This window comes from Poecilia mexicana, unplaced genomic scaffold (genome assembly GCF_051168715.1).
Source record: "Poecilia mexicana isolate PSO_F unplaced genomic scaffold, ASM5116871v1 scaffold_2, whole genome shotgun sequence".
Taxonomy (NCBI): Eukaryota; Metazoa; Chordata; class Actinopteri; order Cyprinodontiformes; family Poeciliidae; genus Poecilia; species Poecilia mexicana.
In genome coordinates, this window is record NW_028263371.1 from 14,002,934 (window position 1) to 14,030,761 (window position 27,828).

A 27,828-nucleotide genomic window follows, 5' to 3' on the forward strand; every position below is an offset into this window, starting at 1 on the left:
AGAAAAATGATATAACAAAAAGAATGTGTTCATCTCAGCAGGTATTTATTCAACCACAAGCACTGGCAGCATTTCTCACGAACATTGCACAGTTTAACCAGAAGAAATGTGTTTGTTTTTATGATAAGCACCCACATCCTTTCCGCCACCAAAGCCAGAAACACTTTCATTAATCGATCGCTCAGTCTTCCAACAACACTCCACTTTCTCACGACATTCTGTCACTCGTACAATGGGGGATGATTACAAGTCGAATTCCAGGAACAGGCTTCCGTGAACCGTGATTTCCTGGCGCCAGCGGGTTCTGACGTGAACCCGTCCTCGGTGTATTCATGGTTACATCTCGGGCTTTAATTCAGGCCAGAATCCTGCTAAAGCGGCGCCGTCGTCCTTATCGTCGTCAAAGTTTGGAAAACTGAACGAGGTTCCTGCTGATTTCGGCTACGTTTCTGCAGCCTGTCAGGTCATTCAGGACGGAAAGAGAGGACACCGTGAATGCCATTATTTCATCAGTTTCTGTTTGGGTCGCTAAACCTCGAGTATCAGACTGACCTGATAGAGCCATGGAAAGACGGAACTCGTCGTTCAGGATCTGAAGAACTTCCCTCACTCCTTCCTCCCCCTGATAAATCACACAAGATATAATTACTGCCTGTCTGTCACTGTAACCTGGTAGAGTGCAAAAGCCAGACTAAGAAAAAAAATGAAATTAACAGGAGAAAGTCAGTGTTACGAGAATAATGTCAAGTGAGAATAAAGTCAAATAAAGTTACAATATTTCAAGAAAAAAGTTGTATAAAAAGGATAAAGACAAAGTTGAAATAATACAAGTATAAAGAATGAATCCATAACATTACAACAAAACAGTTGTAATATGACAAAGTCAAGATTGTGAGCAAAATGTCATATTTTCAGAATAAAGACAAATATAAAGTCATATCATGAGAATTACATATTAGTATTATGAAAATATAGTTGTATGAGAATAAAGTCAAAATAATATGAGAAAACGGTCGTAAAATTCAAGAATAAAGTCACAATATTTCCAGACAGAAATCATAGTGTTATGACAATAAAGTCATGACAGTAATATACAAGAATAAAGTTGTAATACTGCGATTTTATTCTCGTACAACTTTATTCTAGTAATTATAATGACTTTATTATGGTAATTTTACTATTTTTATCTTAGCCTGACCCTAATACTCTGTCTCACAGAGGGATAAAACTTTAGGTTACAGTTAAATTACCTAAACTAACTAAATCACCAACGCTGCCAAGGACAAACATTTTGCGTCTTTTGGGGTAAACAAAAAGACGGCAAAAAAAAAAACAAAACAACCCCTGTTGCATTTAAACGTCACGGATCACCCTAACACACATTTCTAAATAACCAATCACACACATCAGCTGTTGTACCTTGTATGCGAGGCCCCACACGGCTGGACGGCCGATGAACACACACTTGGCCCCCAGGGCCAGCGCTTTGAGGACGTCGCTTCCTGTCCTGATTCCTCCATCGACGTAAACTTCAATTCTGCCTGCCACCGTGTCCACGATCTCTGCCAGAGCGTCGATCTGTTTGCAAACGACGGGGAAGAAACGTGCAGACAGATATTACCCAACGCTCCACTCACCGACCTGCTGTTCTAATTCTATTTCACTGTGACGCCTTTCTCATTACGTTGGGCATCGACGTGTTTCTATATACATCGCTTCCAAAACTGCATTACTGACCACACATATTACTTCCTGATTTCATGAATCAGGGTTTATTCTTTGAGAATGAAAGATAAAACACTTCCACAGCCATTTGGTCTGCAAAAGAGACCGAAATGGCTACTGAAGCTCCTTATGTCTCTATGTCATGTGACCTGCTATGTGCCAAAGACAGTTGTTCCCTTTGAGACAATCGAGACGAGAAAGTTTACGTTGATTGAAGCAAAATGTTACATATATGAAATGTATGTTTTCTGTGAGATGTTGTTGGCTCATGATTCACTGGAACTTACTGGAGGTTGAAAGCTAAATCAACAGGTCATACAAAAACAAAGCAAACATGCTAACGTTAGCCTAGCGCTTTGGCAAACTGCTATACAAAAAAAAAAGCCAAATGTGTGTGTTTTAAAATAAATTCATGGTCAGAACATCACACTAGTCCCATCTTTGAGCGTTGTATTAAAGGGGCTGTGTTATGTATTTTCCAGACATATAGTGTCATTTTATAGCACAATCAAGTAACTACTTTATAAAAACTCAACATATACCAAATATGACTTACAATAAATTTGACTTTCTAATGCAGCGCCTTGAAATTGGGCCTCTGTCTCTTTAAGAAACCCTCAACAACATTTTTACCAGTGTTGCTCTGAGAAGTAGCTCCTATAATGAGCTCAGTAGAGCTCATTATAAATCTAATCCGGATTTTGGGAAAACCATAAATTTATTGAACAAAATAATTTTAGAAGATCTTAAGCTTTTTAAGTGGGATCTTCAAAACAATGTAAAAAAAAATATACTAATAAAAAAAGTTGTTTTTTTAGTTCTGTCAAAACAGTGTTACAAGCCATCCATTTTCAGAAGGTTCTCATTTTGTTATAAAACAACATCACTGACTCTGTTGTTTAGCTCTCAGACATAACTGAAGCTGCTTACTCTTCCTTTTAAGCAACTCAGTTCTTTAAGCTAATGATAGTGGCTCCATGGTCACACTGTATGACTCTGTTTATGACAAATTCCTTTTCTAAGATGAAGTTATGAGGAATATGTTTAGCATGTACCGACGCCGGGCCGCCGTCCAGCTGCCTCCCCCCGTGGTTGGACACAATGATACCCTGGACGCCGTGCTCCACGGCCAGCTCGGCGTCTTCCTTGGTCAGGATGCCCTTGATGATGATGGGGAGGCGGGTGATAGACTGCAGCCAGTAGATGTCCTTCCAGCTGATAGACGGGTCCAAGGTGTTGGCCGGTATCCCGTACTCCTCTGGGACGCTCGTCTCCTGCTTATAGTGCGACAAGTACAGCTCCCGTAAAGGTTCGCTCGTCAAAAATCAAGAGTGGTTGTAGGTAATAATATTGGAAACTACAAACTTTGGGTTAGATTTCAACCTGATTTGTGAGTTGTGTGCATTAGATTAGGTTTTATGAGAGTGCAACTTTGTCATTTAAGTTTTACTTCCTCATAATAAAATTATCACCAAGGGACAGAAATAAGTAAGAAAAAATATCACACTGCAACTTCTAATATCGCATTAGAAAAAATTAAAATGGAAGCCTTCAAGCTATAGTATGTAACTGTCTTATACTTTCACAACATAGTGACAACAAATATGTAAAAAACATTTTTTTTGGTGACACTATTTGAAAGGGTGTGCATAAGACTGATATGACACTGTCAAAAACATGACATAACATCCGTCATGAACATGAATAAGTCTTTATGAATGTTTAGGACTGTTGTCATGAAGTGTCATTCGGTAAATAATGACACTTTTAATGCAAAGTTGCTCTAAAAGTCCATTAAAAATGTCAACTTTGCATGATTTTGTAAATAATGACAATTTAATGCAAAGTTGGCATTTTTAATGGACTTTCAATGCAACTTTTAGAGCTTGTGTATGTGCTCACAGTCTCTCCCTTGCTTTCTGCTATGCTACAGCTTCTTTCCAATGGCAGAGCTCATGCTAATGCTGGTTAGCATGGCTACCGATCACACTGGATAAACAGCTTTCTTGAAACGGTAAGTTGCTTTTTTCACCATTAGCCCATCTAGCAGCATGTTCACGAGTGTGAGTGACAGCACTAAGACCCTCCTCCTGGCTCTGATTGGTTGTTTTTAACCGGAAGCAGTGCTTTTCTGCAGATTGCAATAGTAGGACATGGAGGAAATGGAGGAGCTTGACTTTTTTATAGATTATGTGTCTCACACTATACTGCCACAAAATAAATGCATAAAAAAACATTTTTTTTATAAAAGCTACATGCTGCGGCTTTAGGTTGCACAACCTAAAGCCGCAGCATGTAGCTTTTGCTTTTAACTGTGACTCAACAGCTGTTGCACAGTTTCTAACTGGCTGTGCCGATTCATTCTCTTACCTCGAAAACTCCCTCAAAGTTCTTGACTTTGAGGTGCGGCGGCAGCCTGAACTGGTTGCGGATGTCGTTGCGGCGCTTTCCCGTGTAGGGCACGTCGACCGTGAGGACCAGCGCCTTGTAGCCGAGCGCCTCCACCCGGTGCACCAGCTGCTCGGACAGCTTCCTCTCCCGGTACACGTAGAGCTGGAACCAGCGGTAGCCACTGGGCGCCGCCGCAGCGATCTCCTCCACTGAGCAGGTGGAGTAGGTGCTGGTGATGTAGCAGGTGTTGAGACCCTCGGTGGCTGTGTGGGGGGAATCGGTGGTGTGATCAGCGATGGTGGGACTTCCGTTAAAGGTACAGAGGTTTAATATTCACATTTACGGTGCTTGGGAAAGTAGCATAGTACTGTGTGTCGAAAGGGAAATAAATACATGGTTTTCAAGTTTATTTTTATAAATTAAAATTTGGAAAGTTTAGCAAGCATTTCTATATCCGTAACCCCCTAAGGTAAGATAGTGTGTTCACAGGTAGATTGAGCAAATAACTCCAGTTTTAAAGTCCAAGGCTCAAAGAATAGACTTTAAAATACTTTTGTTAGCTTATACATAACTGAATAACTTAACACTAAAATACACTAGAGATCCGTTGTCATTGTATCAACCGTACAGACCACTCAGGCCTTCTGGTTCTGGTCTGTCCTTCATCCCCAGAACCAAACGTGGAGAATTTAGGATTCTTTTTTTTTTTTTTTTTTTTTTAATCTGATCCTCACAGACTCAATCCAGTCCGTCTGAACTTGAGCCATTCTTCAGAGAAGAATAGGCAAAACTTCAGTCTCTAACTGTCCAAAGCTAAGAGGGAGCAATAAAAATCTGCAGCAAAAATTGTGTCCCACACAAACAATGATGTTTGTGGTTCTAAAGGGAAAAAAGATGTAGAAATTCAAGGGGCATGAATACTTTCGCGAGGTACTGTAGATGAAAAATGATAATTAGGATCAATATTTTGCACCGGTGCTCAATAAGTCTGCCTCTAACCCTATGAATAGTTTTTATGGCCATATTAACGACAGCAGAGTTTGGGGTAGATTGAATGTCTGATTGATTCTTTGAATAAATGAATTAATGATCCTTGTTAAGCTGCTGGTTCAGCTTGCAACACTTCCCTCTAGTGTTCAGTTTGAGTACTACCGCTGTTGCTGAATTAAGGATTTCTGCAACAGGCGAACTGGATTTTCTGCAAAATGCCAACATGTGCTGTCAATTGGTACGAACTGAAGTGAGTCAAACACAGAGTAATACAAACACATGTCGGACACTTTTTTTTCCCCACCTGAAGTCCTAAGAATTGAAAACGTCTGAGAAGAGAGTAAATGAATGAATGACTAAACAGACTAAACACATTTCACTACATAAGCCAGTTGCATTCACAGATAGTTCTCCAGGTTTCCTTAATGAACGTTTCACTGAATAGTCTCTCGTTCGGTATCTATCAAAGCGATCTGGTCCGGCCTCAGCAATGTTGTGGTTTGGCGCCTGCATGAGGCCTGTCTGAGCTCTTATGCTTTCTATTCAGATGTGTGTTTTCTGCATCAGCGGCGTGATTTAGGATCATTGTCATTTGGGATAAGGAAGACATTGACTATTTTACTCTCATTAGCTGGTGTTTTATAGCGTTAGTAAATCTTCCAGTGCATAACCGAGTTCATGTTTTCATCATCCTCTCCCCCACGAGATCCTCCAAATCTGTGGCCAAAATGCAACTTCAATTTACGACGGAGTATCTGATGTACTGAGCAAAAAATTAAGTAGAAATAAAAAAGCATTACAAAGACTTTCTATTCTGGAGGTAAAAGTTGAAGACGTCAAAAGGAGGATAAAACTTTTGCTCATTGCGACACATGGAGACGAACGTGACTCACCACGAGCTGTAGCCACCTCGCCTTCATGCCAGGCCAGGCAGTGGAAGGCCGTCGGCGCAATGCCGACGGGAAAGCTTATTTCTTTCCCCTGCACCGTGGTGCGCGTGTCACTCACTGACACGTCCCGCAGGATGCGAGGCCTCAAACGGATCCTGGAGGACAGACATGAATAATTCAGTGGGATTGATTGGTCCTCTATGAAGGAAAACTCTCCAAGGAGGTTTGGAAGGCCCTGATGTTACAACGATACATGACAATGTCTGAACAGAAATATGACTTGTTTTGAAGAAAAAAATGGGGTGGAAAAGCCATAGAATACTGTTAAAAAGTCTCTGAAAACAAACCACCAAGCTTGTAGTGTTTACAGACGTCGATAAAACTGTTGGTAGTCCTCTGTTAATGATTTAAAAACCCACAGTGGTCACTGAAATAACTAGAAAAGACTAAAGTAACTATTGGTAAAACTTGCTAAAGTTTATCTATTATTACTGAAATTAACCAATGAAAATCATTGGTCAAATGTGGTTCAACAGAATTATATACATAAAAAAAGATAAACTAATGAAACAGGCCTGGACAAATATAATACTTATAAAAGTATTGGGACACCACCAATACTTTTCTTGGTGGTGTTCCAATAAAAGTAGTAATCATCAGAGTAATCATCTTGCAATCGGAAGAATGTCAGTTCCTCTTGTAATTCCAGTTAAATATCTGTGCCTTTCCCCCAAGTTGCCTACCGATCTACGTATAAATGTGTGTGAATTTGCCCTAACAGGCTGATTGTTTCACCTACAGAATGAAGATCACACGGAGATCATCCACTTATCTAAGATTATATTTTAGGGGTAATGGGTTCAGGAGAGAGACCCAGGCATAACCCAGGATTCCAAGCCAGAACCTTGTCAAAGTCAACATACAGTCCATTCAACAAGAAATCTGGAGAGCTCCATCCAGTGAGGCTGGAAAACCTTCAAACTGTGGAGACCACAAGGTATCTTGATACCAGACCACCTTTTTCCAGACACTGCAAGTCTTTGGAAGAATCTGTTGGTAGATTAGTTTCATTCTTGTTCTTTCATGTATGATCCAAATGTCTCGATCGTCTCTAATTTGAGAGCTTTATTTTTTTGACTCAGCTCTTCCCTCGCTACATCAGATTTTGACTCAATTCGTACAAAAGGAAAAACAAAATCATTCCCTCATCATCATTCCCCTATGGAACAAGGAATCAACTTCCAAAAATGTTTCTCTGTCCTAACAGTGGGTCTGGCTAAAATGTAGCAACAGGTTAATTATTATACAACTTCACCTTACCAGAGACTGCTCAGAGAAGGCAAAAATGTGTCAAAACAGCACAAAGTCCACATAAAAATGAGTCTCTAAATGGTCAACAACTCAACATTAAACCCCAAACAGATTTTAAATATTGCGTCAGTGTAAAAGTAAATAAGTCAAAAGCTGTGTGGACATGACGTGTTATGTCCAGCGTACCTTTTGTAAGCCAGCAGATTGTCGTCTCTCGTGCAGCATTCATCTGCTCCGGCTGCGTAATAATCCCAGGTGGCCTTTGAAAGATGTGCCTTTGCGTACTCCTCAAAGTCCGTTAGGCATACCATGGCCATCTCTGCACAATGAACTCCTTCTCTGCATGAGACAAACACCAGACAGACAATGTCGCAGCTTGAAATATACACCAATGAGGCGTAACATTACGATCAGGGGTCTTCTGCTGGGTTACCCCATGAAGCTCAGATGTGTATTTCATACATCGTTCTGTCAGAACCGGCAGTAACATAACTTGTTTGCTTGCTGTTGAGTCGGACGATGCGGCACACTCTTTGCTCTCCCATCAGTAAGCCTCGGTCACTCAATGCACAACAGCTTAAGTTTTTGGAATTGGGCTGAATTGTCTAGTCGTCATAATCTGATTCTGTGTTGAACTCGCTCAAATAATTTTCTATCTAATGCATAAGCTCTGACAACACAATATTCAACTGAGACTTAACTTTAAATCAAAGCTAAAAACCCACCTGTTCAGAGTTGCCTTTGAACTATAATAAAGGGAACATTGACCAACATATTTGAAGCGTGTTGATGGTTTTGATGATGGCATTCGTCAAACTGTAATGTTTGTCACTGGTTTCTCAATTTTTGACAGTATGTTCTTTTTTTTTTAGGACTTTTTATTTGTGTGTCTTTATGACATAAATAACGTTGAACTGACTTGTTGCTTAAATGTGCTATATAAATAAACTCGACTCACTGATTGATTGTTTAACATATCCCACACATTGACAGGTGTGATGATGATGAAGAGATCATTTCTTCATTTCACCTGATGTAGTCATAATCCGTGTATGCTATTTGCTGTACAACTAGTACAATACTTTTTCATGCAAAAATACAACTCTTTATGATCACTGTTTATTTCTAGTAGTTACCATGATCAACAATATCCTTTGTGTTATTGCGGATTTTTCTCTGATTAAGCAAATACATTTATCTCAGCCTTTGAGTAAAGGCTGCAAAATGGATGTCAAGTCTGATTTTAAAAAGCAAGATATACAAATAAAACTACAGCGAAACTTACCGCAAATGAGCACCCAAAAATCCTCCCTCTCGCCCCCCACGGCGCCCACGAAGGACTGACGTCGCAACATCCCGGTTTAGACCGAAGCTCCCCGTCAACCAGCACGTGCAGCTCAGTCAACCAATAACTGCCCAGCTGGACTTCCGCCTTCCCTCTGACGTGTGAGCAACACGGCCGGCAGCTTTAATTTTAGCCTCCTGTGCCTTTGTTTGCCAGTCCGCGCCACCGCCGCGTTGCTTTTGGCTCATTCAGGATGAACTGTCACAGAGACGCGGTGAAAACCGCTGGGAGAGAGTAGCTACTTTGACCCGGGCGCGGCCGCTGTTTTTACCGTGTTTACACAAGCTAGAAATGTGCTGATGGACTCCGGCCACGGCGGGGACAGGAGGCGGCCGAAACCCAGCGGCCAGCTGCCGTGTGAAGGCAAACATTGTTTGTGGAGGTGGTGAGGTAGAAATTAATTAAAAATAATAAAATTCTGCTGAAGACAAAGCTCCACTTGTTAATGTCAATAACAAACTGGTATTAAGCTAACTGTACCAGGAAGTTAGAAAAGAAGTTGGCTAAAACTTCATTTTATTTATAAAAATAGTAGTCAAAAACTCATTTTTCCCTCCACATGGTTTATGTTGGCTATTCTAGAGAGTGGTTACAAAGTGAAAAAAATGAATCTGTTTTAAAGTATATTTTAAATATGCTACATGTTTCTAAAATTCATGTTTCATTGCATCAACTAATTGTTAAAGGCGTGGTATTTATAGAAAGACAGGTGGGATATTTAAAATATATTTTAAGAGAAGTCCATTGTAAAGTTACAAGCATACTTAAAGTACCATAAGTTTATGCTTTAATTCAACTAAATTAAAGCATAAATATTATTGTACTTTTGTCTGTTACCTACATATACTTTTTATGCATAATAAAATTGTTTCAATAAATGAACCTCTTCATATATTTCTAAAAATATTTGTAAAGTGTTATGGAAATAGTTTATATATATATATATATATATATATATATATATATATATATATATATATATATATATATAATACAAGTTTAAACACCATAAATTTATTGGAAATAACACCAAAATGTATAATTTTAGCATGAAATAAGCACAAAAAATTCAAATATATTTAAATTATAAGTATACATGAAGTAATTCCATTTTAGCACAGAATACTAAAGTAAATTCACTTTAAATTGAATGTTAATCATATTTGAATTCAACTATTTTGTTGTAAATGTAGCTACAATTCTAGATTTTAGTACACTGACTTAAATATATATTTTTCACCTGTGTAGTGAACATTCTAAGAATGTTATATTTGCTAAATTGCCTGCAACCCATTAAACTCAGGTTTTACAACCACAACATGACCACACGTGTATAAAATCCAGTCCCTAGAGTCTCTGTCCCAACTGTAGGTGGCATCACTACAAACTGGAAGTGATTTAGATCAACTTTGACTCCGCCACGTTACATCACACAGCGGGGGTCACCAGATGATGGTTACAGTCCTCCAAACTTCAGATTAGCTCAACAGTCCTTAGAAAGTGTCATGGAAAGACTATCATAGTGTTACATGAGACCATAGCAATTCAAATTGTTGGATACAAAGGTATAAACCCATTTCTGTTGGACTCTAGGACATTGGAGACATGTTGCCTGGAGGGACAAATCTGGCAACCCAAAGAACAAGTCTTGGTTTTGCAGTTGCCTGGACAACAACAACCTGCCTGACTGCATTGTGTCAAGTGTAACGTTTGGTAAAAAGGGCGAGGCGTTATTTTTCTGATTCAGGCTTTGCGCTGCTCTAGTTCCAAATAAACCTGAAGGCTTCATCGTGCCAAGAGATTTTGGGGAATTTCCTTCCTGCTCCAACATGACTGTACCCCAGTGCACAAAGCAAGGTCCAGAAAGAAAAGCATGGATGATGAAGTTTGGTGGGGGAAACTTGACTGGCCTGGTTGAGTCCTGACAACAGCTTATAGGAATCCATCAGAGCGGAGATCACTAACCAGGCCAACCCAACGAGCATCAGTGAACATATTTATTTGTTTTTTGGTAATAACTCAAGTAAGCCCATTCCTAAACCTCGATGAAAGTGTTCCCACAGAACGGCTACAGCTCCACTTTACATCAAACCATACAGATTAACCATGGGACAACTGTGTGTGAATATAGATGGCTTAATACCTTTGGGACTATTTTAAAAGTTGGGAAATTTTTGCCACCATTATATTAGCTTATTTACCAACAAGTCCTATAGTATGTAAGCATGTGATTAAAATAAGAAAGAAGAGTTGATTTAAATTTAATCACGGACACGATGAGTTTCTCTGCAACTTTTTTAACTGTGTTTGCTTCCATTTTTAAAAAAGTATGAATATTCTACCATCTAATTATTACCATTTGCCCTGAATTTCTACTCAAATTGGCTTAAATACATAGCTAAATGATTTGAATAGCAGATGCTGAATTATACTTGCTGTCAAATAAACACATCAACCGTTTTTTTAAAAACATGAGATGAGTTTGAACTTTACAAGAAACTTTAGTTGGATAAAACTAAAATGTTATTTTCGTATTAAAACCTTAAAGAAACAGTCAGAACAACCAACCAACCACACAGTCCAAATTTGCATAAAGAAATTTGTTACATAGAAAGTATGACTCTGGGCCCTGTCGACACATCGGTAATTTATCATACAGCAGGTAGGGAGCTTGTAGTTTTGATGCGCCTTACTGATGACAGCTGCACATTCTCTCTTAGCAGAACTCCTTTCCTCCTGCCAGACTGGTAACATGTGAACCGCCTGCAGCAAACACAGAAAGCACACTGGTTATTCTTGACGTATCTAAAGCTTCGTCTCTCAAAAATAATCCTGCTTTTACTGTTAACGCAAACCCAAAGAAAGTTTGCACGGCAAAACTGCTGGGTTAATCTAAATCAGGGGTTTATGTTGTTTTGGGAAGAAGTTCTAACCAAACACTGAGCCAGAAATTATGACCAAATGTTTGGTTTGAGAAGAGACTAGACGGAGCCTCGGGATGAAATAAGAAATGCTAAAAATGATGTATTATGACGATGTTCACAGTAAGAAACAAGTCTGCTCACAAAGATGCCACTAGCCGTAAGTAGCTAGCACAAGCTAATGCTAGCTACTATATCCAACATCGACCACAGTCCTTGTTAGTCTAAATGCTTAAGTCACTTTTAACCCATTTGAAGTTGTTGTGTTCAATCAACCCAGACTTAAATGAGTCACTGATGCAGGATATAGATTTAAAAAAATAAACAATTTTCAGTGTATCTGTGGTACAGAAAAGCCAGGAGTGAGTATAATGTGTACATCACATCCAAAATGTCCTGTGAAAGCTTCCGCATATCATACTCTGTAAGATCACTCTAGTACAGAGATTATAATTAAACTTAAAGGGTTTTAGGAACACTGTATGTCTCTAAATAAAACAAAGTAAAACATTTCAGAATAAGGTCTTCCACAAGCTGGTCCAACCTCAAGTGACAATTTTCAGCTCCTAAAATGCAGCCCAGTACTTCAGATGCCCAGTTAGCGAAACAATTAGCGGAAAGCATAAAAACATGTTTTTAGGGACCCCAGATTTCAGCATTTATTTAGTCGCTAGCTTCTTAGATTTTAATTTCCACAATGATGACGGTATACAAATCAGTGCATTCATAAAAAAAAACAAAAAAACATAGCTGAACTATTACCAGCAACATGACTGAACAATTTATCAATGTCTGGTGAAACTTGTTCAGGAACTATATGCGTCAAAACTCCAAAAAACATGGCTATAATATTTAAAACGTATATTTTAATGACCAGAAACAAAACAAAAAGCACTTTTTGTGACAAAAGTTAATGTCAGACCACAATACAAGACAGGTGCTATCATTCTTCCTTCAAGTGATGACCCTTAAATGGCAATGCTAATTTTCATTGATATTATAGTTACTAATAACAGATTTACAAATAAAAAACTGGTTAAAAAGGTTAAATTATATTTGATATGTGTATTTAAATTGTACCTAGCAGTTAAAGTGTGTAGTTTCAGTTCACTGAGAAATTAGCTGGTAACCAGTTTTACACTTGAACAACCACAGAAGGTAACGTCCATCGTCTTCTTTAGCTCTGCTCTTACGGACACATCAAATCAGCACCAAGAGACGAGCTTTCTGGCAATACTCTGGACAGAAAACTACACAAATAAGTGCGTCTGAATACTGAACCACAAATAGACGAGAATCTATTTGTAAAGAATCTATTTGTAAAGGAAGCGACAGGAAAAACAAACAGCTGGACTTCAACAAACAACGGGAAGCTGAACATAGATCAGCAAAGTTGACCTCTTTAATCCATCATGATGGAGCATATTGGATTAAGAAATGTTACCTTTACAGTTAAGGTGAAAGTCTACAATCTGTGCAGATGACATCCACACAGTCAGTGATGCTAACTGCGCTAGTTGCTAAAGATGTCAAAGAACATTCAAAATGTTTAACCTGTAATTATGCTATCCTGTTTTGAAGTAATAATACTGAAGTTCTGCAGAGCGTGTAAATGACCGATTGCTCATAACAAAGAGGAACTTTATTTGCTATAATAAAGGATTCAAGCATCTTACAATAAATCAGACTTGTTTCCTTAGTATTTTAAAGTTGGACACTGTTGGCATTTAGAATGAAATTATCTTGTAGAAAAAAATTACAAGTTCTTGTTACGTTTTCTAGAGTTGGAAAGCAATAATTACACTTTTAAAAGAGTTAAAGATGCATTGCTATTCTTTCTAGGTGGAGTTTATGAATAGATTATATTTTGTTCCAACACTTGGATCAAAAATGACTGAATTCGTAGATTTTCAAAGTTATAAATCTATTTGACTCCAAAACTGTTTTGAAGAAATCATTGTTTTAAGTCACTCTGAAACACATCAATTGTAAATTAAATCTGGACGTTGAAAACACAAATGTATTATTTTTAGTTCTGTTTTTTAGGAGAAAATGTAATCAACTTAAATTAGTGTAAAAGGTAGGTAAAAGACTTAAGAAAAAAAAACAAAAAAACCAGGTGATCCACAATCTGCCACAAAATCTCTGATCGGTGAAGTTAAATAGTAAATTTCTCTAACTTGGACCATTAAATAATGCCATGCTGAAGAGATACTTCATCTGTATCGACACCTACTAGGCTATAATGGACAAAGACCAGAGTTACTGAAGAACTGTTTCCGTCGCCAATCTTTTAGAGTGCAGTTTCCAGCTATGACCACTTGAGGGCAGTGCAGCACTGATGAAAACTCAAAACGCCATCCAGCATATGTGTGGCAGATCAACAATAAACAGACCTGCGTATATAATCCATCTACAGTTCACACCCTGTCGGCTGCTCTTAAAAGACAAAGCAATCATCTGTATCCATTAGAAAACTCAATATTTTGTTACATTCTAAGTTCAGTCTGATTAAAAACTATTAAATTACATCTGGCTGTGTACTCCATGAAAACTAGAACCGTTTGTGGTTTAAAACGCGTCCATCTTTCCCAGTTGTCTACCTGCAGCCTCGTGGCCTGGTCTGTTTTGTTGTGCTGAATGTCGGCCTCTGTTTGCTGCCCGTGAAAGGTGCCACTCATTTACAGCGACTGAATGGCTGCTGAGAGAACAATGTTCAGGTGAACTTCTGGAAAGTGTCGACATTCTCTGTACTAAACTACAACCACCAACATAAAGATTTACTCCATTTATTATTATTTTTTGCTTTTCTTAGATTCCCTAACCACTGTCAGGCCCTGACACCTTCCTGGTGTCTTTTTCGTAGCTTTTATTTTTGCCAATTGAAAAACCTCTGCCCAACTTGATGGAATCTGTGCCAAAACTAAACGGCTGTTCGTTGTTTTAGGGTTTGGAGGTCAAATAAAGAGCACACGGTGTCATCAGCGTATGAAACGAGGCGGATGGAATCGGTCTCTTACCTGGTGTCGAGCTGTTTAACGGGCCCACGTTACGTGTTGGCTCACCTCTCATGTGACGGGGTCATGTCAGAGGGCAGACCCCCCTCCCCAACCGGCCCAACACCTCCCACTCTCACCCCTCCACTCACCGACTGGCTCCACCCACTCCAGCTCCACACCAGCTGAGCCGCTTGTCAGCACTCTCAAAAAAAAAAAAAACCTTTGTTGCTTTACTTTATTTGTGCATCTCTTCACTTGGTCTGCCGTTCTTTTCTTGCAAATGTAGAGAGGTTTCTGTTCTGTTCTTGGACACTTTTAAAGGTTGAAAGCAAAGCCTTGATGCTAATGGCAGATAGTTCTTTACTTCTCAAATTTATGATGGGAAAAACCTCATGAAGTAAAAAAGAAAGGGAGGAAGTATGGAAGGAAGGGGATGTGGATAGGAGGAGAGAAACAAAAAGAGAAGAGGAAGTACAACAGGAAGGAAATAAATAAGGAAGAAATGGTGATAGGATGGACAAAAAGGATGAAAGAGGCTCAGTTGGTGGAGTAAGGAAAGGAGGTATAGGAGGAAAGAAAAAAATATGGAAGAAATAACTGATAGATCAATAGATTGTAGGAAGTAAGGAACAATGGAAGGAAACAATGAAAAAAGAATGATCGGATAGATAGGAAGAAAGAAAAATATGGAAAAAAGGAATGAATGATTGATGGAGAGAACGGAAACTAAACAAAGGAAGTATGGAAGAAAGTCGGGGTGCACCAATTTCAGTTTTCTGTCCAAGTACTGATCTTTAAAACCCCTGACCTGCCAATTCTCATTTTGATGAATACTAGTTGTTTTTTCTGATGTCGCTAAATATAGCAAGAAGGTCGCTGAGTTGGCAACAGGGGGTGACTATTGTTAACATGAGCTGGTGGGCCGAGCTGTCAGTCAAACCTCTAACAGGAGAGCCAAAGAGGACAGTGGCTGATGATTGGACGTTATGCTGATGTAGAAAAGATCAGGAGACATGTAAATATCGGCCGATCTCTCAAAATGAAGGAAATCAGCCCCGATAAATCTAGAAGAAAGGATTGATAGAAGCAGATGGAAGCTTCTATCCTTCCGTCTGTCTTTCTAGGTAGGAAAGACAGACGGAAAGAAGGAAATAAATGGGGAAGAGGAAGGATAAACAAAAAGATAGAGGGAAGGAAATATGAATAGAGCCTGTCTTTATATAATATTATTGAGATGTGTAAAAAAAATCTATACTTTTCCAATCTCCATAGGAAACTTATATTCTTTCCATTCCAATAATTTCTTTTTGCATCTTTCTTCTCTCCATTGTTCCTGTGCCTTGGATAAATCATTTAACATTATATATAAAGAGTTTAATGCCTAATTATCAACGTATGTCGCAGAAGTTTCAATGTGAACACCTTTGGTCAAAAACTCAACTCGTGAGTCTGAAAATTGTAACTTAACTAAAAAAATGAAAAAACTTTTAGGTTAAAAGAGAGAGCATCTTGCCAAGTGGAGGACAGACTGACATTCTGAGTAAAAGTACATATAAAACACAGATGTCTCGAGCTTTGATATCGCGAGCCTGTTTCTTTTAGGGTCCTTACCCAAACGCGCTTGATCGATAGCAGGACGTGAGAAGAAGAAAAACACCAAACGCCACGGTGTCTCTTCTCTCTGAGGACGAAACGAAACGCCTCAAGAAGTTGTTCAAGCATTTTAAAACAGCGCTGAGCTCAAATTAGATTATCCCTTTCTTATTGCATTACGGCGCTTGAATTCAATTTACTCTTTTCGCAAATGTAATATTGTTGGCAACAAACCCGGCCTTCCTGAGATATTTGCCTGCCTCTTGTCGGGACTCCGTGTTCGTGGAATGCACGGACCTCCCCGTGGAGGCGTGGGTGTTACCTGCACGCCGAGAGACGAGGTGCAAATGGTGTTAATCCGCAGCTGGCTGGCGACGCTTGAAGCCGCGGCGGTATAATAGCGGTGAGCGCCGGGGAACCCGGTGGAGGTGCTGGAGGTTCAGCTGAGTGGAAAACCTCTTCCACATGCCGGCCCGGCAGAGGCCATCTTGCCCCGAGGCGGCGGCCCAGCACGCCGCCGCACATGTGGGTTGAATTGTCAAGGTGTTATGCGGCCCTGCTGAGGTTTCCAGCTTCACTGGCCGTCTCTCCCCGGGTTTATTACGAGACTAAATACGTCAGAATGCAAGGACAAGGCCCGCAGAAGTGTTTGTTTTTACTCTGAAGCCGGGTCTTAAGTTTTGCTGTTTGCTTTGACGTACACGAAGGCTGCCAAGGTTTTCGTTCTGTATAGTTCGACATTTGAGCTGAACGTTTTCTGGGACATGAGAGCCACTTTTCAGCTGGTTTAAAGAAAAGGGAACGTGATTGCTACAATCCAAGGTTGTATGCCCCTGTTACAATAGCAAGTTGTGTGCAACAAAATGAAGCCATGAAATTGTCAAATTTCATTTAACCATTCAACCTTCTTTGTGGGAAGGTTGAATTGTTAGCATCCCACATCCAGACTTTGTAACATTAGTCCAGTGGCTCTAATAAAACTTCTCCTGACTGACTTTCAGTCTGGACATCTCTAGTACACAAGTGGCCCCTCAGACATCCTGTCAGGTGTAGTTCTGGACTTTGACTAGGCCATTTCAAAAACTCTAATTTTCGTCTCTTGAAGTAATTTTTGTCATTTCTAGCAGATACCTAAAAACATTAAAAATATAATATATTTCTACATGGGCTACACTTGTATATTTCTTCCTGGAGTGATGTGACAATAAAAATCCCACTTTGATCATTTTAATCTGTCTTCAAACTTTGGCTTTAGTGAAAGGGTTCAAATGAACAAACATTTTTTAAAAATTGTAACATGGCAGCTAAACTTTACTTCCGGTACATTTGAATCACTAGAGGCAGCCCAGCATTGATGTTGGCTTTAACTCCTGAAAATGAATCTAGGAGGCGGTTTAACAAACTCAAAACGTGTGCAAACTTATTTATCTGAAACATTTCAGCTTTATTTACTTTTTACCTTTTTTTTTCTCTGAGATTAGTTTGATTTTCAGATGAATGAATGTTAACTTTTGGCAATGACTGTGTAATTTTTTCCCCAAATAGTTGACAATTTTGAAATTAAACAAATGCAGTACTTATATTTTAACAGCCATTTTGATGTTTATTGTTTTTCATGTTTAATGATTAATGCACTGGAGTTTTACTTTGCCTGTTTCAATCCATAGTATGTAGTGTTTTTATTTGTTTTGACTTCGTTTTTATTAGTATTTTATATCAAGATTATATTCATCATGTTTTTTTGTCAAAGTAAATGAATTTCAGCTGTTCATAAGGGCATCATTAATTTCCCCCTAACATTCTTTTTTTCTCCAACCTTTCCAGTTTTCTCCAACATGCTACGGTTGTACTTTAATTAACATGTTACTCCTGCAGTACCTCGCTGTGTTTAAATCACACCAGCGCCTGAAATGTCACGTAGTGGATGATTGATGGATACTCGGAACGTATGATGTCTGGAAAAAAACTCACAGTCTGCAGTCACTTCAGACTTTAATGATTTACTTCACTGTATCTCCAGGTTAAATTGAGATTCACATGAAGGATTTATTTCTGCGTTGAGTTTTGAAAATCAAAATGCGACGTTCACTTCCGTTCAGCCTAAACACTTTTCCTCCTCCTGTTTTCTTTTGTACTCTTTTAAAGTTTGATCTTTAGGCCAGCGTGAAGCAGTTTCATTTTGTGTCTTTGGTGTAAATATTATGGCACTCTGTCCGATTGGGTTATGCAAAGGGAGCCTGAGTCATGCTTCACACACAAGTCAGAGCTACGAGTCCCGTGTTTTCAACGAAAAGGTTAGTTGGACATGACATGAAACCAGAGGTGAACTAGCTTGTTGAAAACCAAGAAGGAAAGTGCGATAATAAAAGGAGACGTTTAACTTACTTCAGCTAATGCTGCCTTTGTTTAATTACCATGCAAGCCAGATTTCATTCCTAACTTCAGATTGGGTTTGTTGCATAAATGTGACATTTTTTTTCTTTATGAAAACCTGTCTAATGAAAAAAAATGTGAAACACTGTTAGTTTTAGTCTAAACTTCAGAAATACTTTGAAAAATAATAATTCAATTCAAGCATGTGCTTAAAATTAACTGAGACTTTTATACTAAGCAGCGGGAAGTTTTATTTTACTGTTAAATGTGTGGCTATTTTCAATAAATTAGAATATACGTTCCAATGAGGCTCATTTGTCATATTGAAAGAAAGTTTAGAAAACAGAAACCTTTAAAGTGCTAAACGTACTTTTCATTCAGCCCGTCATTGGTCCGATGTAATATTCAATATTAAACAATGACGTTTCTATTAGTAGAAAATCATTTTAATAATCAGAAATAAACCTCGCAAGCCATCAATCTGTGTGAAAATAATATTTGTAATGTGTCTCGTTTGGTGAGCTGAGTTATTGAAATAAAATCAACTTTTCAGTAATTTCGAAAATGGGTCAGTAAATCACTTCAGTCATATCAAAATTAAACCAGAGATTGAAATTTCGGGTGCGGATGAGCTGACGCGAACCTCGACGTCAGTCTTCAGATGATGAGAGAAAGAAATAAAAACAAAAGAAACCAGACGAGGACATGCGCGTTGTGCACGATTTATGGCAGCAACGCATGAAATTGGTAGTCAGGACTTTTAAATCGATTCCAGAATATTTGCCACATACATAACAGTGAAGGGAAGCGGCTGCACGTCGCATGTTAATTATATGCTCTGTTTGTGTGTGTTTTGGATTATTTAATGTTTTGAAGTGAAGGATTTAAACGGGTTCAAATGGAGCTGGAGAGGCTTTTTGCTGATTTTTGTCTGAGCAAAGACCCATAGGAAACCGTTTCCTGGGTAAAGTGTCAGTACCATCATCACGGCAGTGAGAAGTCATAGCAGACTTTCAGCTTTAATGATAATAATAAAAAAGGAGGGTAAATATAACAATTTTCTATGCATTAACTCAACACCATCCATCCACTGCTAACTTGGCCTTAAAGGGGATTTTTGTCCAATCTGCCCCTTTGATGTTGGAATCTGGCTGTGGGAGGATTTGTTTTTGATTTAGACTGAAGGCTAAGCACTCATTTCTGGACAAACTGTGGGATTTTCTGCATACCAGCTGGCTTTGAGAGTGCGGGCATGTGCATACATATGTTTTTTGCATGTGTTTGAATCAGCTAAAATGAGATCTGTGCCTCCAATTTCTATTAAAAGTCGTTTAATTCCTAAAAGACGCGGTCGAAGCTTCGCCCACCGTCCCACAGGCGCCGCCTCAATGCCCGAGGCCTTCTGGTTTGCTCCTCACCTGAAACAGAAAACCCAAATGGCAAAACGCGCATTTACCGAATGAAACGGGGCGCTGCATTAACGTGATGCATTTTTTTTTAGCTCGATTCGACAGGGTGTCAAATCTGCGAAAACACACAAGGCGTATCGGATCGCAAATGAGAAACATTGTAGGGTTGTGTAGTTTGAGTTTGTGTGTGTGTGTAGAGGAATTCTTTTATGAGACGAAGTTTCTAACTTTTATCCTCTCCGCCATATGTCATCGCTGCAGGAAAATCAAGAAGTATTCTTGTTAAGAGGTCTGTTTAATCCAAAACACCAGAGTTGCAACACAGCTATTGGCAAACACTGGTTGTCTGATCGTATCAAGTCGTCCTGGTTATTTTTTTTTTATAGTCTCTTCTGTAAAAAAGCTATAGCTGCTCCAAAGTGTGTGTGTGTGTGTGTGTGAGTGTGTGTGTGTCTCACACTGATAAAATGAGATTATATTTGATAATGTGATTTTCATCTTTTCTTACTAATGGAAAACATCCACACCAAGATGTTTCTATTTGAGTTGTCCTTAGCAGAACGAGTACACAATAACATATTGCTCTTTTGGTGAAAATGAGAAAATAAAACAGCCAGACTGGATAAAAAGGAACTTATTTCCAGTCAGACATGTAATAGGTGATCAGTTCTGTACTAACCCCTGGAGTTGAAGTCCTTTGGTAAACGCATAAAGATCTGACCGATTTAGAATGTGCCGTAAATCAAATTTTACTCCTGTTCTTCTGGATTTCCTTCCTCGCACATCTGATGAAAGTGCACAGAACAACCAGCGAAAAGCAGTTTAAAAATCCTCCTGCTGTAAAATACTTTTTTTTTAGGATACAAAAAGAAAGATCAGGGCGCTGATGACGGATTTATACTCTCAGAAAGTATGTTGCTGTCCTAAAGACGAGATTTCGACTGCGTGGAAAGTTTGGTGTGGTTTAGAATCCAACATGGCTGCCCTGCGGCAGAGTATTGCAATACTCCCATTACGCCCTACGCCCCTCTACGAAGTGTGCACTCGGTCGAAGTACACATAAGTTTACAAGCGTGTAAAAATTGGAGGACTGGGACAGTACGAGCTATTTCATTAAAATCCAAAATGGCGGGTCTGAGTGAAATAGTATTAACTGTTGTATGGGTTTTAAGAAGGTGGCGGTACAGCATATCGTGATAATCTGTTTTCATAATATGAATTTAGATTTGTCGTCACAAAAAATTCCTATTAATATTTAAAATCCTCCCAAACTGTCCGTATCGTCAGGATTGTTGTTTTTACTATTTTCTCCAAGGTTTGTTCAATAATAGTATTTTTAATAATTTAAAAATATGATTAAACGTGTGCAGTTTAGTGATACAAATAACACTTCTTTATATGACTGGTGTCATACAGGAGCATATCCTGACTATTTGCATTTGTCACAGCTACACAGTTGTTTAGAAGATGTTTAATAAACTTGTTCTTATCGTCACATTTATTGGACCAGTACCACAAAATATGGTGATAAAACTTTAAGTCCATGTCGCTCATAGGTGTTTTGTCTAGACTTTTTTAAAACGGAGCGAAATGCAATAGTTTTCATTCATGTACAGCAGAGTGAAAGAAAAATGATCTCAAATCTTTACATTTGAAAACAGTATTTTTTCGTGACAGACACTTTTTGCTCAGTGAAGGTTGCCATGTTGCCGACTTTTAATGCAAGATGACATGCAGCAGTGAATTGTGGGTAATGCAACTTGCCAAAGTCGGCTTGGATGAGGGCTTTAGCTGAAGTGTGGCTCAAGGGGGCAAAGAGGGCGGGACAAACGATCACTCCAGAGAATTGGGACTCGAACCCTTCAGTCCAAGTACCAAGGACTTGGTCTGAATGGGTTTTTAAAGGAACAGTGTCATTTAAAATCAACTTTTATTTGAGCTTTACATGTTATAGTGTTATTCACTCATTAAAAACACACGGTGTGTTGCCCTGATTCTTTCATGCATGTTTGAAAAAGATTCTTTAATCTCCATGGCAACCATTCAGCTGTGCAAAACACCTGGGTGGACCTAGCTCCGCCCTCGAGGTGCAGCTCCTCCTCAGAACTGCAGTTTCCAAGCTTCTGCCTCACAGAGCAGCTCCCCCCACTCAGCTCCTTCAGACTAGCCAGCAGCAATTAGCAAACACCTGATGGAACTGCAGCGCTACTTCTCAGTGCAACATTGGTAAAAACATTAAAGCAGGGGTCCCCAAACTACGGCCCGTGGGCCCTCCTCATTTGGTCCGGCCCCCTGAACAATACTGGATCCGGCCCGCCTCCTCATTTGGTCCGGCCCCCTGAACAATACCAGAGAGCATTCAGTGTTTTTTTTCATATATATGTGGATTTTTCTTCAACCACCAGGGGAGCTCTTGAGCAGATATGAAACTTAGTTTCCCTCAATGGAACTGGTACTGACTAGTATATATACTAGTCAGTACCAGTCACCGTTTCGCTCACGGTTTTTTTCCATTTGCATTCTGGGTAAAAATCCATCTACAAACGCGAATATGTCGTCGGCAGTAATCCAGCCCTCCAGCAATCTGCTTCTGTTGCTAAATACAAACGGGAAACTCCTTTGCTTTCCGAGCTTCCTTGGTTTCCACCTGCTCAGGTGAGAAGCCCCTACCTGGAGACCCAGGTCTTCACTGATGGCCATCAAATTCAACACGCCGTTCTCGCGCGTCAGGGAGCAGAGAAACGACGGCGCTTGCTCGTACGCGCCGTGCGGGATGCCGCAGCAACACGGAACCTGGTTCCAGTTAAAAGCAGAAGCCCCCACAACAAAGTCCCGAGCAGGGGGAGTCGCAATGAGGAGAATATCATTTTCCTCTGGCCTCTGTGATCTGCCATTCTTACGTTACACTTTCAAAGCCCGGCTCACTGGCACAAGTTCTGCTCTCTGCATCTCTGAGCGAAGGAGGGAGGGTTGTGCTCCCCCCTCTCTTCCCTTCTCCTCGCTTTACCTCTCCTCTTCTGGAAAAAAAAAACGGAGAGGAGAAAAAGAAGTAAGGACTTTGACACAGCTGGGATAAGATCTGTTGAAGTTTTGCCTCCTACAATAATCCCTCAACAAGCTGTTTAAGCCTGATGGCTTCCTGCTACAGAGTTCTGTAGGATTCACAGGCTTTTCATAAAGGACGCACCGAGATGAAAATTTGAGCCGATATCAATATCCGATATTGATATTGCTGTTGTAAATAATTTTTTACGGGATCGTGTATCAATTTTACCAACCTCTTCTCGCAACACACAAATGGCAGCAAGATGAAAATAAACACTGGTTACTACTAGAGGTGTGGCATGCTTCATATTTTGGTACTGGTCCGATAAAGGACTTGTGTTGCCGATACCGATACTTTCTAAGTGTAATATATCATCAAGCTTCTGACCTTCAGGTGTTTTTGTTGGTTTTCCTTTGAAGTATTCTGTTCAAGCCTAGGACAGAATTTGAATAAAGTTTATAAATGCTGATGAAATACTTTAATAGCATATAAACATGATTTATGTGTATTTCAGAAATAAACAAAGTGAAAATTATTATTATTGAAATCAAATCAGAAACAAAATCTTTTTTGAGGTAGAGTTGACAAATACAAAAATATAACAAAATTGAAAGGGTGTATTGGAAGCTAAATATCAATCTTACCACTCTGTTATCAATCAGATTCTGATACTGAATTATCAATATTATTAATATTTTTGAATCAATCCTTACATAGCAGGCCAAAACAGATATGTTAAAGGGACAGTATTAACGTAAAATTGACTTTTATTTTTATATTTACTTCATGTTATAATAGGCTGATACTGACAATCTATTGAGGATCCCTACTTTTTCCAAATTTTCCAACTTTTGCCACTGAAATGAACCATAATCCTAATGTTTCTCAAACTCTCTGAGTGCTGTTTGCAAATTTTGCTCTGCTGCCTTTGCTTTAGCTTGCTGTAAAACCTGCTGTTTGGGTTGAATGGCAGTCAAATAAACCGTTTTAATTAGCTGGACTCTGTCACAGGTGCAGCCTAATATGACTACTTTACAATCTTGTCCCTTTTACCACCCCATACTGCAGCCACTTAAATTTGATAATTTATTATGAGCTGTTTTCAACACCGATTCCCAGTGATGCAACACGCTAAGACATATTTAACGCAATAAATTTAGGGCAGATTTAGGAGTCATATTTTTGATGGACATGTCTTTAAATGTCAGGCCAGTCGCTGGAGTAATACGCCGCTCTCTTCATCTGCAGTTGCGCGATGCATAACGTATAGCCCACCGAGTTATCTCCAGAGCCTCTCATGTGTTAAACAGATCTTGATACCCGCAGCAGGAGGTTGGGGAGATGTTATTCAGCTGGTATTTATAGACGGAAGGAAAGCGGCTTTGATAGGACGTCTCTTGAACGTCCTCCAAGAGGGGATGTACTCGTGTCCTCAGCCTCTTGCCACATCCCCTTTTCATCTCTTTTTATTCTCCGGCGAACAATATGTGGACCTGCCGAGAGTCTGTGTGCAGAGATCTGATGCTCCGTTAAACTGTCAAGAGCCACAAAAATCCCATTGAACTCATTTATAAGAGTCTTTACAGGTCATCCAAGGCCCGATCCCGTCATCAGACATCCAAGGAGTGGAAAGCCGATATTCGTTCAAAGCGAATCTCGTTGTCAGCTGGCATTCCTGAAAGTATTTCGCCAAGAAATCTCATTGCTTTTCTGACACTTACGGAGCTTTTACAGACGCATTGACACCCTGTGAACTTTTTTTCACATTTTTTTCCCACTTTGCAGAACTAACTTCACAGCGTTTTATGATATATGTGTGACAGACCAACGCTCCAGAAACACAAAATCTCACCAAGTCATTCCAGTTTCTAGAGCAAATATCTCAGTACACTTGAAATAAGACAGAAATAACTTGGAAAGAAACTTTTCAGCAACTTATCTCTTAGATTTCTTTGTATTCCTCTGGAGATTGTTGTGCAAAGAAGGATTTGCCATAAGCACTGACAACTGATGGAAAATTGGTTAATGTGAGTTAAATCAACAGAACATTTTCTTTTACAATAAAGAAAGTATTTTTTTGATTGAATTGAAAGTCTTAGCTTAAATTAGCTTATCTTATCTTACATTACCTGACATTAGCTTAGATTAGCCTACATTAGCTTACCTTACCTCAGTTATGATAATCGTTAGGCATCAGGTGTTAAGTCCTTACAGCTTTAACTCTACATGTTAAAGCTGGTTCTTTGTAATCTGGTCCACGCTTGGACCGTTCAAGTTGTAGCAAACGAGCCTGTCTCCTAGCAACCAGGAACAAGACATCATCTGAGAGCCGCCGCCGAAAGGATGTTTGTTTGGAAGCTGATCTGTCCTTATGACCATTACAGTGATTAACAAGGCTGGGAGAGGAGAAGTCATGTATTGGATGATCAGGGGCCAATTCATTACTTTTATGACTTTCAAAATGAAACGACACAGAGCAACACAGATGATGTCACAGAATATTCTGTTTTGAAGTTGAACAAATTCCCATGCAGCGATTAGAAATTAGTTTTAAAATATTCACAAAGCAACACACTTGGAACTGGGTAGGAACTAAGAAAATATTCTTTCTTGTATCTCAGCTTTTGCGGCAAAACCTCACAAAGTGTCGGCTGCTTCAGCTCGGTTAAAGTAAAATCCCTGCTTTTGACTTGTCTGTCATTCTGAAAGATGGCTCCTGCTGCTCCAGCTCTTTGTTTCTCTCTCTCTATGGAAGAAACGCATCCATCCATACATCTGTGCAGCAGGCCACAGAGGGAGAGCGCTAGGCTACATGCAAATAATCAATTTGCTTTAGAAGTCTGCTCCGCATGTGTCAGGGATGTACCGGGTTGATATGAGGATATATGTGTGGGCATGAAAGTTTGCTCTGTGTTGGCGGGGGAGGGAGAAACAGAGCAGGAGGAAACGACAATAGCTAAGTGATGGGAAACATTTAAAAATCAATCAATCAATCGAGTTACTTTAGGGTGCTTTGGTCTCATAAAGTTTCAATTTGAAATCAGGTCTAAATCATGATTAAATGCGTTTGAAGAACAGAATCAACATGTTAGCATTAGCCTAAGCTGACAAACTGCGTCAGATGAAAACATAATCAGCACTACGTTTATTTTCTTAAGCTCTTTAAAAAAAAATCACAAAACGTACATTTCTGTTTCTTTACTCTAACGTAGAACCCATGTGATGTTTCTTTTTTTTGCAGAAAAAATAAATCACAGGGAGAAAAAGATTCAATGCACTTTACAAACAATAAGTAACAATAAAATTTTACATAATCTTGTGAAGACATTTTTTATTTTGTTAAAAATAAAATAACATAAACCGTGATACGTTTACTTTTAATGGTACTGAGATGAGGCGAGTTAGATGTGTTTGAAAACGGAGTGTCTTCGGTCAGAGGCTGCTTCAAATTCGCTGTAGCACAGGCCGCTACAGGAGATCATTCCTGCCAACAGCTGTCACTGTGTACAAGGACTCTGAAGAATTTGAATTCATATGAGTTACAACAACATTTAATTTTCCTCTGGGATCAATAAGGTACATTTGAATTTGAATTGAAGCGATTTATTGTGAGGAATTAAAGTGCTAAAACACATTTTGTGAGAATAAACCAGTGGTCGCTGAGCTAAAAAACAATTTCATTCCATTTGCGAAAATACAAACAAAAAGTAATTTGTTAGTACGTGCATGCTGGTTTGTTCAAGCTGCTGTTCGTCTTGTGAATGAAACCAAATGACACAACGGCTGGACGTAGTCTCATTAGGACAGACTCCCTGTCCTCTGACTGCATCTCCTCCTCTCCGTCAGGTCAAAGGTCTCATATTAACAGGTGGGCAGATAATGCGAACCAGGAGGGAGGTCATCCCCGGCTCATTCACACCGCCGCGGAGGAGAAACGACCGTGGAGCGCGGGATTGAGATTACTGGGATTGAAGCTGGCACTTCACAGTCCTCCAAAGCTCCGGGGACGGGGCCAGACTCCAGGCGTCCTCTGCGGGTGGAGGTGTGGAAGCTCCACTTCCTCTCGGCCCGGCAGCAGGAGACCAATTAGGAAAGAAAATGAAAGACTTTTTTTTTTAAAAACCTTTCTTTCATCTCCTTATCTTTCCTTCCTATCTGTTTTCCTCAAGGTTGAATAATGAAAAACCAAGACAGACTTTTGCTTTCATGTGACGTGCGGATGATTCTCCACACGCAGCAGATAAGAGTTGGATACTGCATTCTTGTATGACAGAAAAAGGGAAGCATAAAGTTGCAACAATACATTAAATAATTGGCTTTCATACATAAAAAAAGTCTTCAGATAGAAAAGCTGGTCCTAATTTGACAACAAACCACTGAAAAGATTCTAGATTTGAGATTAAGTACTATCTTTTTTGGTTGAGATTATTTTTTGTAAGATTAAATTAATAATCACTATATAAAGATTACTTAATAGTTAGTAGATCATCTTTTACATTCGGAAAGTGATATCTAAAGAACAATACTGATTAATGAACTAATTTACTACTATTATACAAAATGCCTTGGAAACATACTCCCCTTTTAAACTTTTCCCACAATTATCCCATTACAGGCATAAACTTTAATGCGTTTTACTGGGATTCTGAGTAACACATCAACACAAGGTAAAGGAAAGAAGTAAATGTCTATTAAATTAAATCAAATTTGACTAAATGTAATATTGGTTGCTGGTTTGATAAGTGGCACAGGTCGTTTTTATGATGTAAAACTTTGAACTGGAACTGAAATGTGCTGTACAAATAAACGACTTAAAATTTGTAAAAATTTGAAAA

The 27,828-nt window shown here is 39.2% G+C and overlaps 1 protein-coding gene and 2 long non-coding RNA genes across 4 annotated transcripts; 2 read left to right on the forward strand and 1 right to left on the reverse strand.

The window, feature by feature from the left end:
* Positions 1-24: 24 nt before the first annotated feature.
* hao2 (hydroxyacid oxidase 2 (long chain)) lies at positions 25-8,680 on the reverse strand. 2 transcript variants are annotated; one of them, XM_088011383.1, is made up of 8 exons: positions 8,593-8,680; positions 7,494-7,646; positions 6,000-6,151; positions 4,096-4,379; positions 2,781-2,999; positions 1,420-1,578; positions 553-622; positions 25-456 (listed from the first exon to the last, which is right to left on the reverse strand). In XM_088011383.1, exons 2-8 carry the CDS (start codon positions 7,622-7,624, stop codon positions 401-403), a joined length of 1,071 nt encoding a protein of 356 aa, XP_087867509.1. In that variant the 5' UTR covers positions 7,625-7,646; positions 8,593-8,680; the 3' UTR covers positions 25-400. The 2 variants fall into 2 exon arrangements, with proteins under 2 accessions (XP_087867509.1, XP_087867508.1); XM_088011382.1 differs by having other exon boundaries at positions 2,781-3,002.
* LOC148160459 (uncharacterized) lies at positions 4,298-7,193 on the forward strand. Its single transcript, XR_015764975.1, has 2 exons — positions 4,298-4,432; positions 6,798-7,193. It is a non-coding gene; the product is annotated as an uncharacterized LOC148160459 (long non-coding RNA).
* Positions 8,413-27,828, forward strand: LOC106917524 (uncharacterized). Its single transcript, XR_001418208.2, has 2 exons — positions 8,413-9,037; positions 26,840-27,828. It is a non-coding gene; the product is annotated as an uncharacterized LOC106917524 (long non-coding RNA).

Excerpts from the sequence above, each read along its gene's own strand:
- hao2 (XM_088011382.1), bottom strand. The coding sequence starts at position 7,624 with ATGGCCATGGTATGCCTAACGGACTTTGAGGAGTACGCAAAGGCACAT. Across the intron at positions 4,380-5,999 it reads CGAGGTGGCTACAGCTCGTG|CCACCGAGGGTCTCAACACC; the intron begins GTGAGTCACGTT and ends CCCCCCACACAG. Across the intron at positions 1,579-2,780 it reads TGGACGGCGGCCCGGCGTCG|ATCGACGCTCTGGCAGAGAT; the intron begins GTACATGCTAAA and ends GTTTGCAAACAG.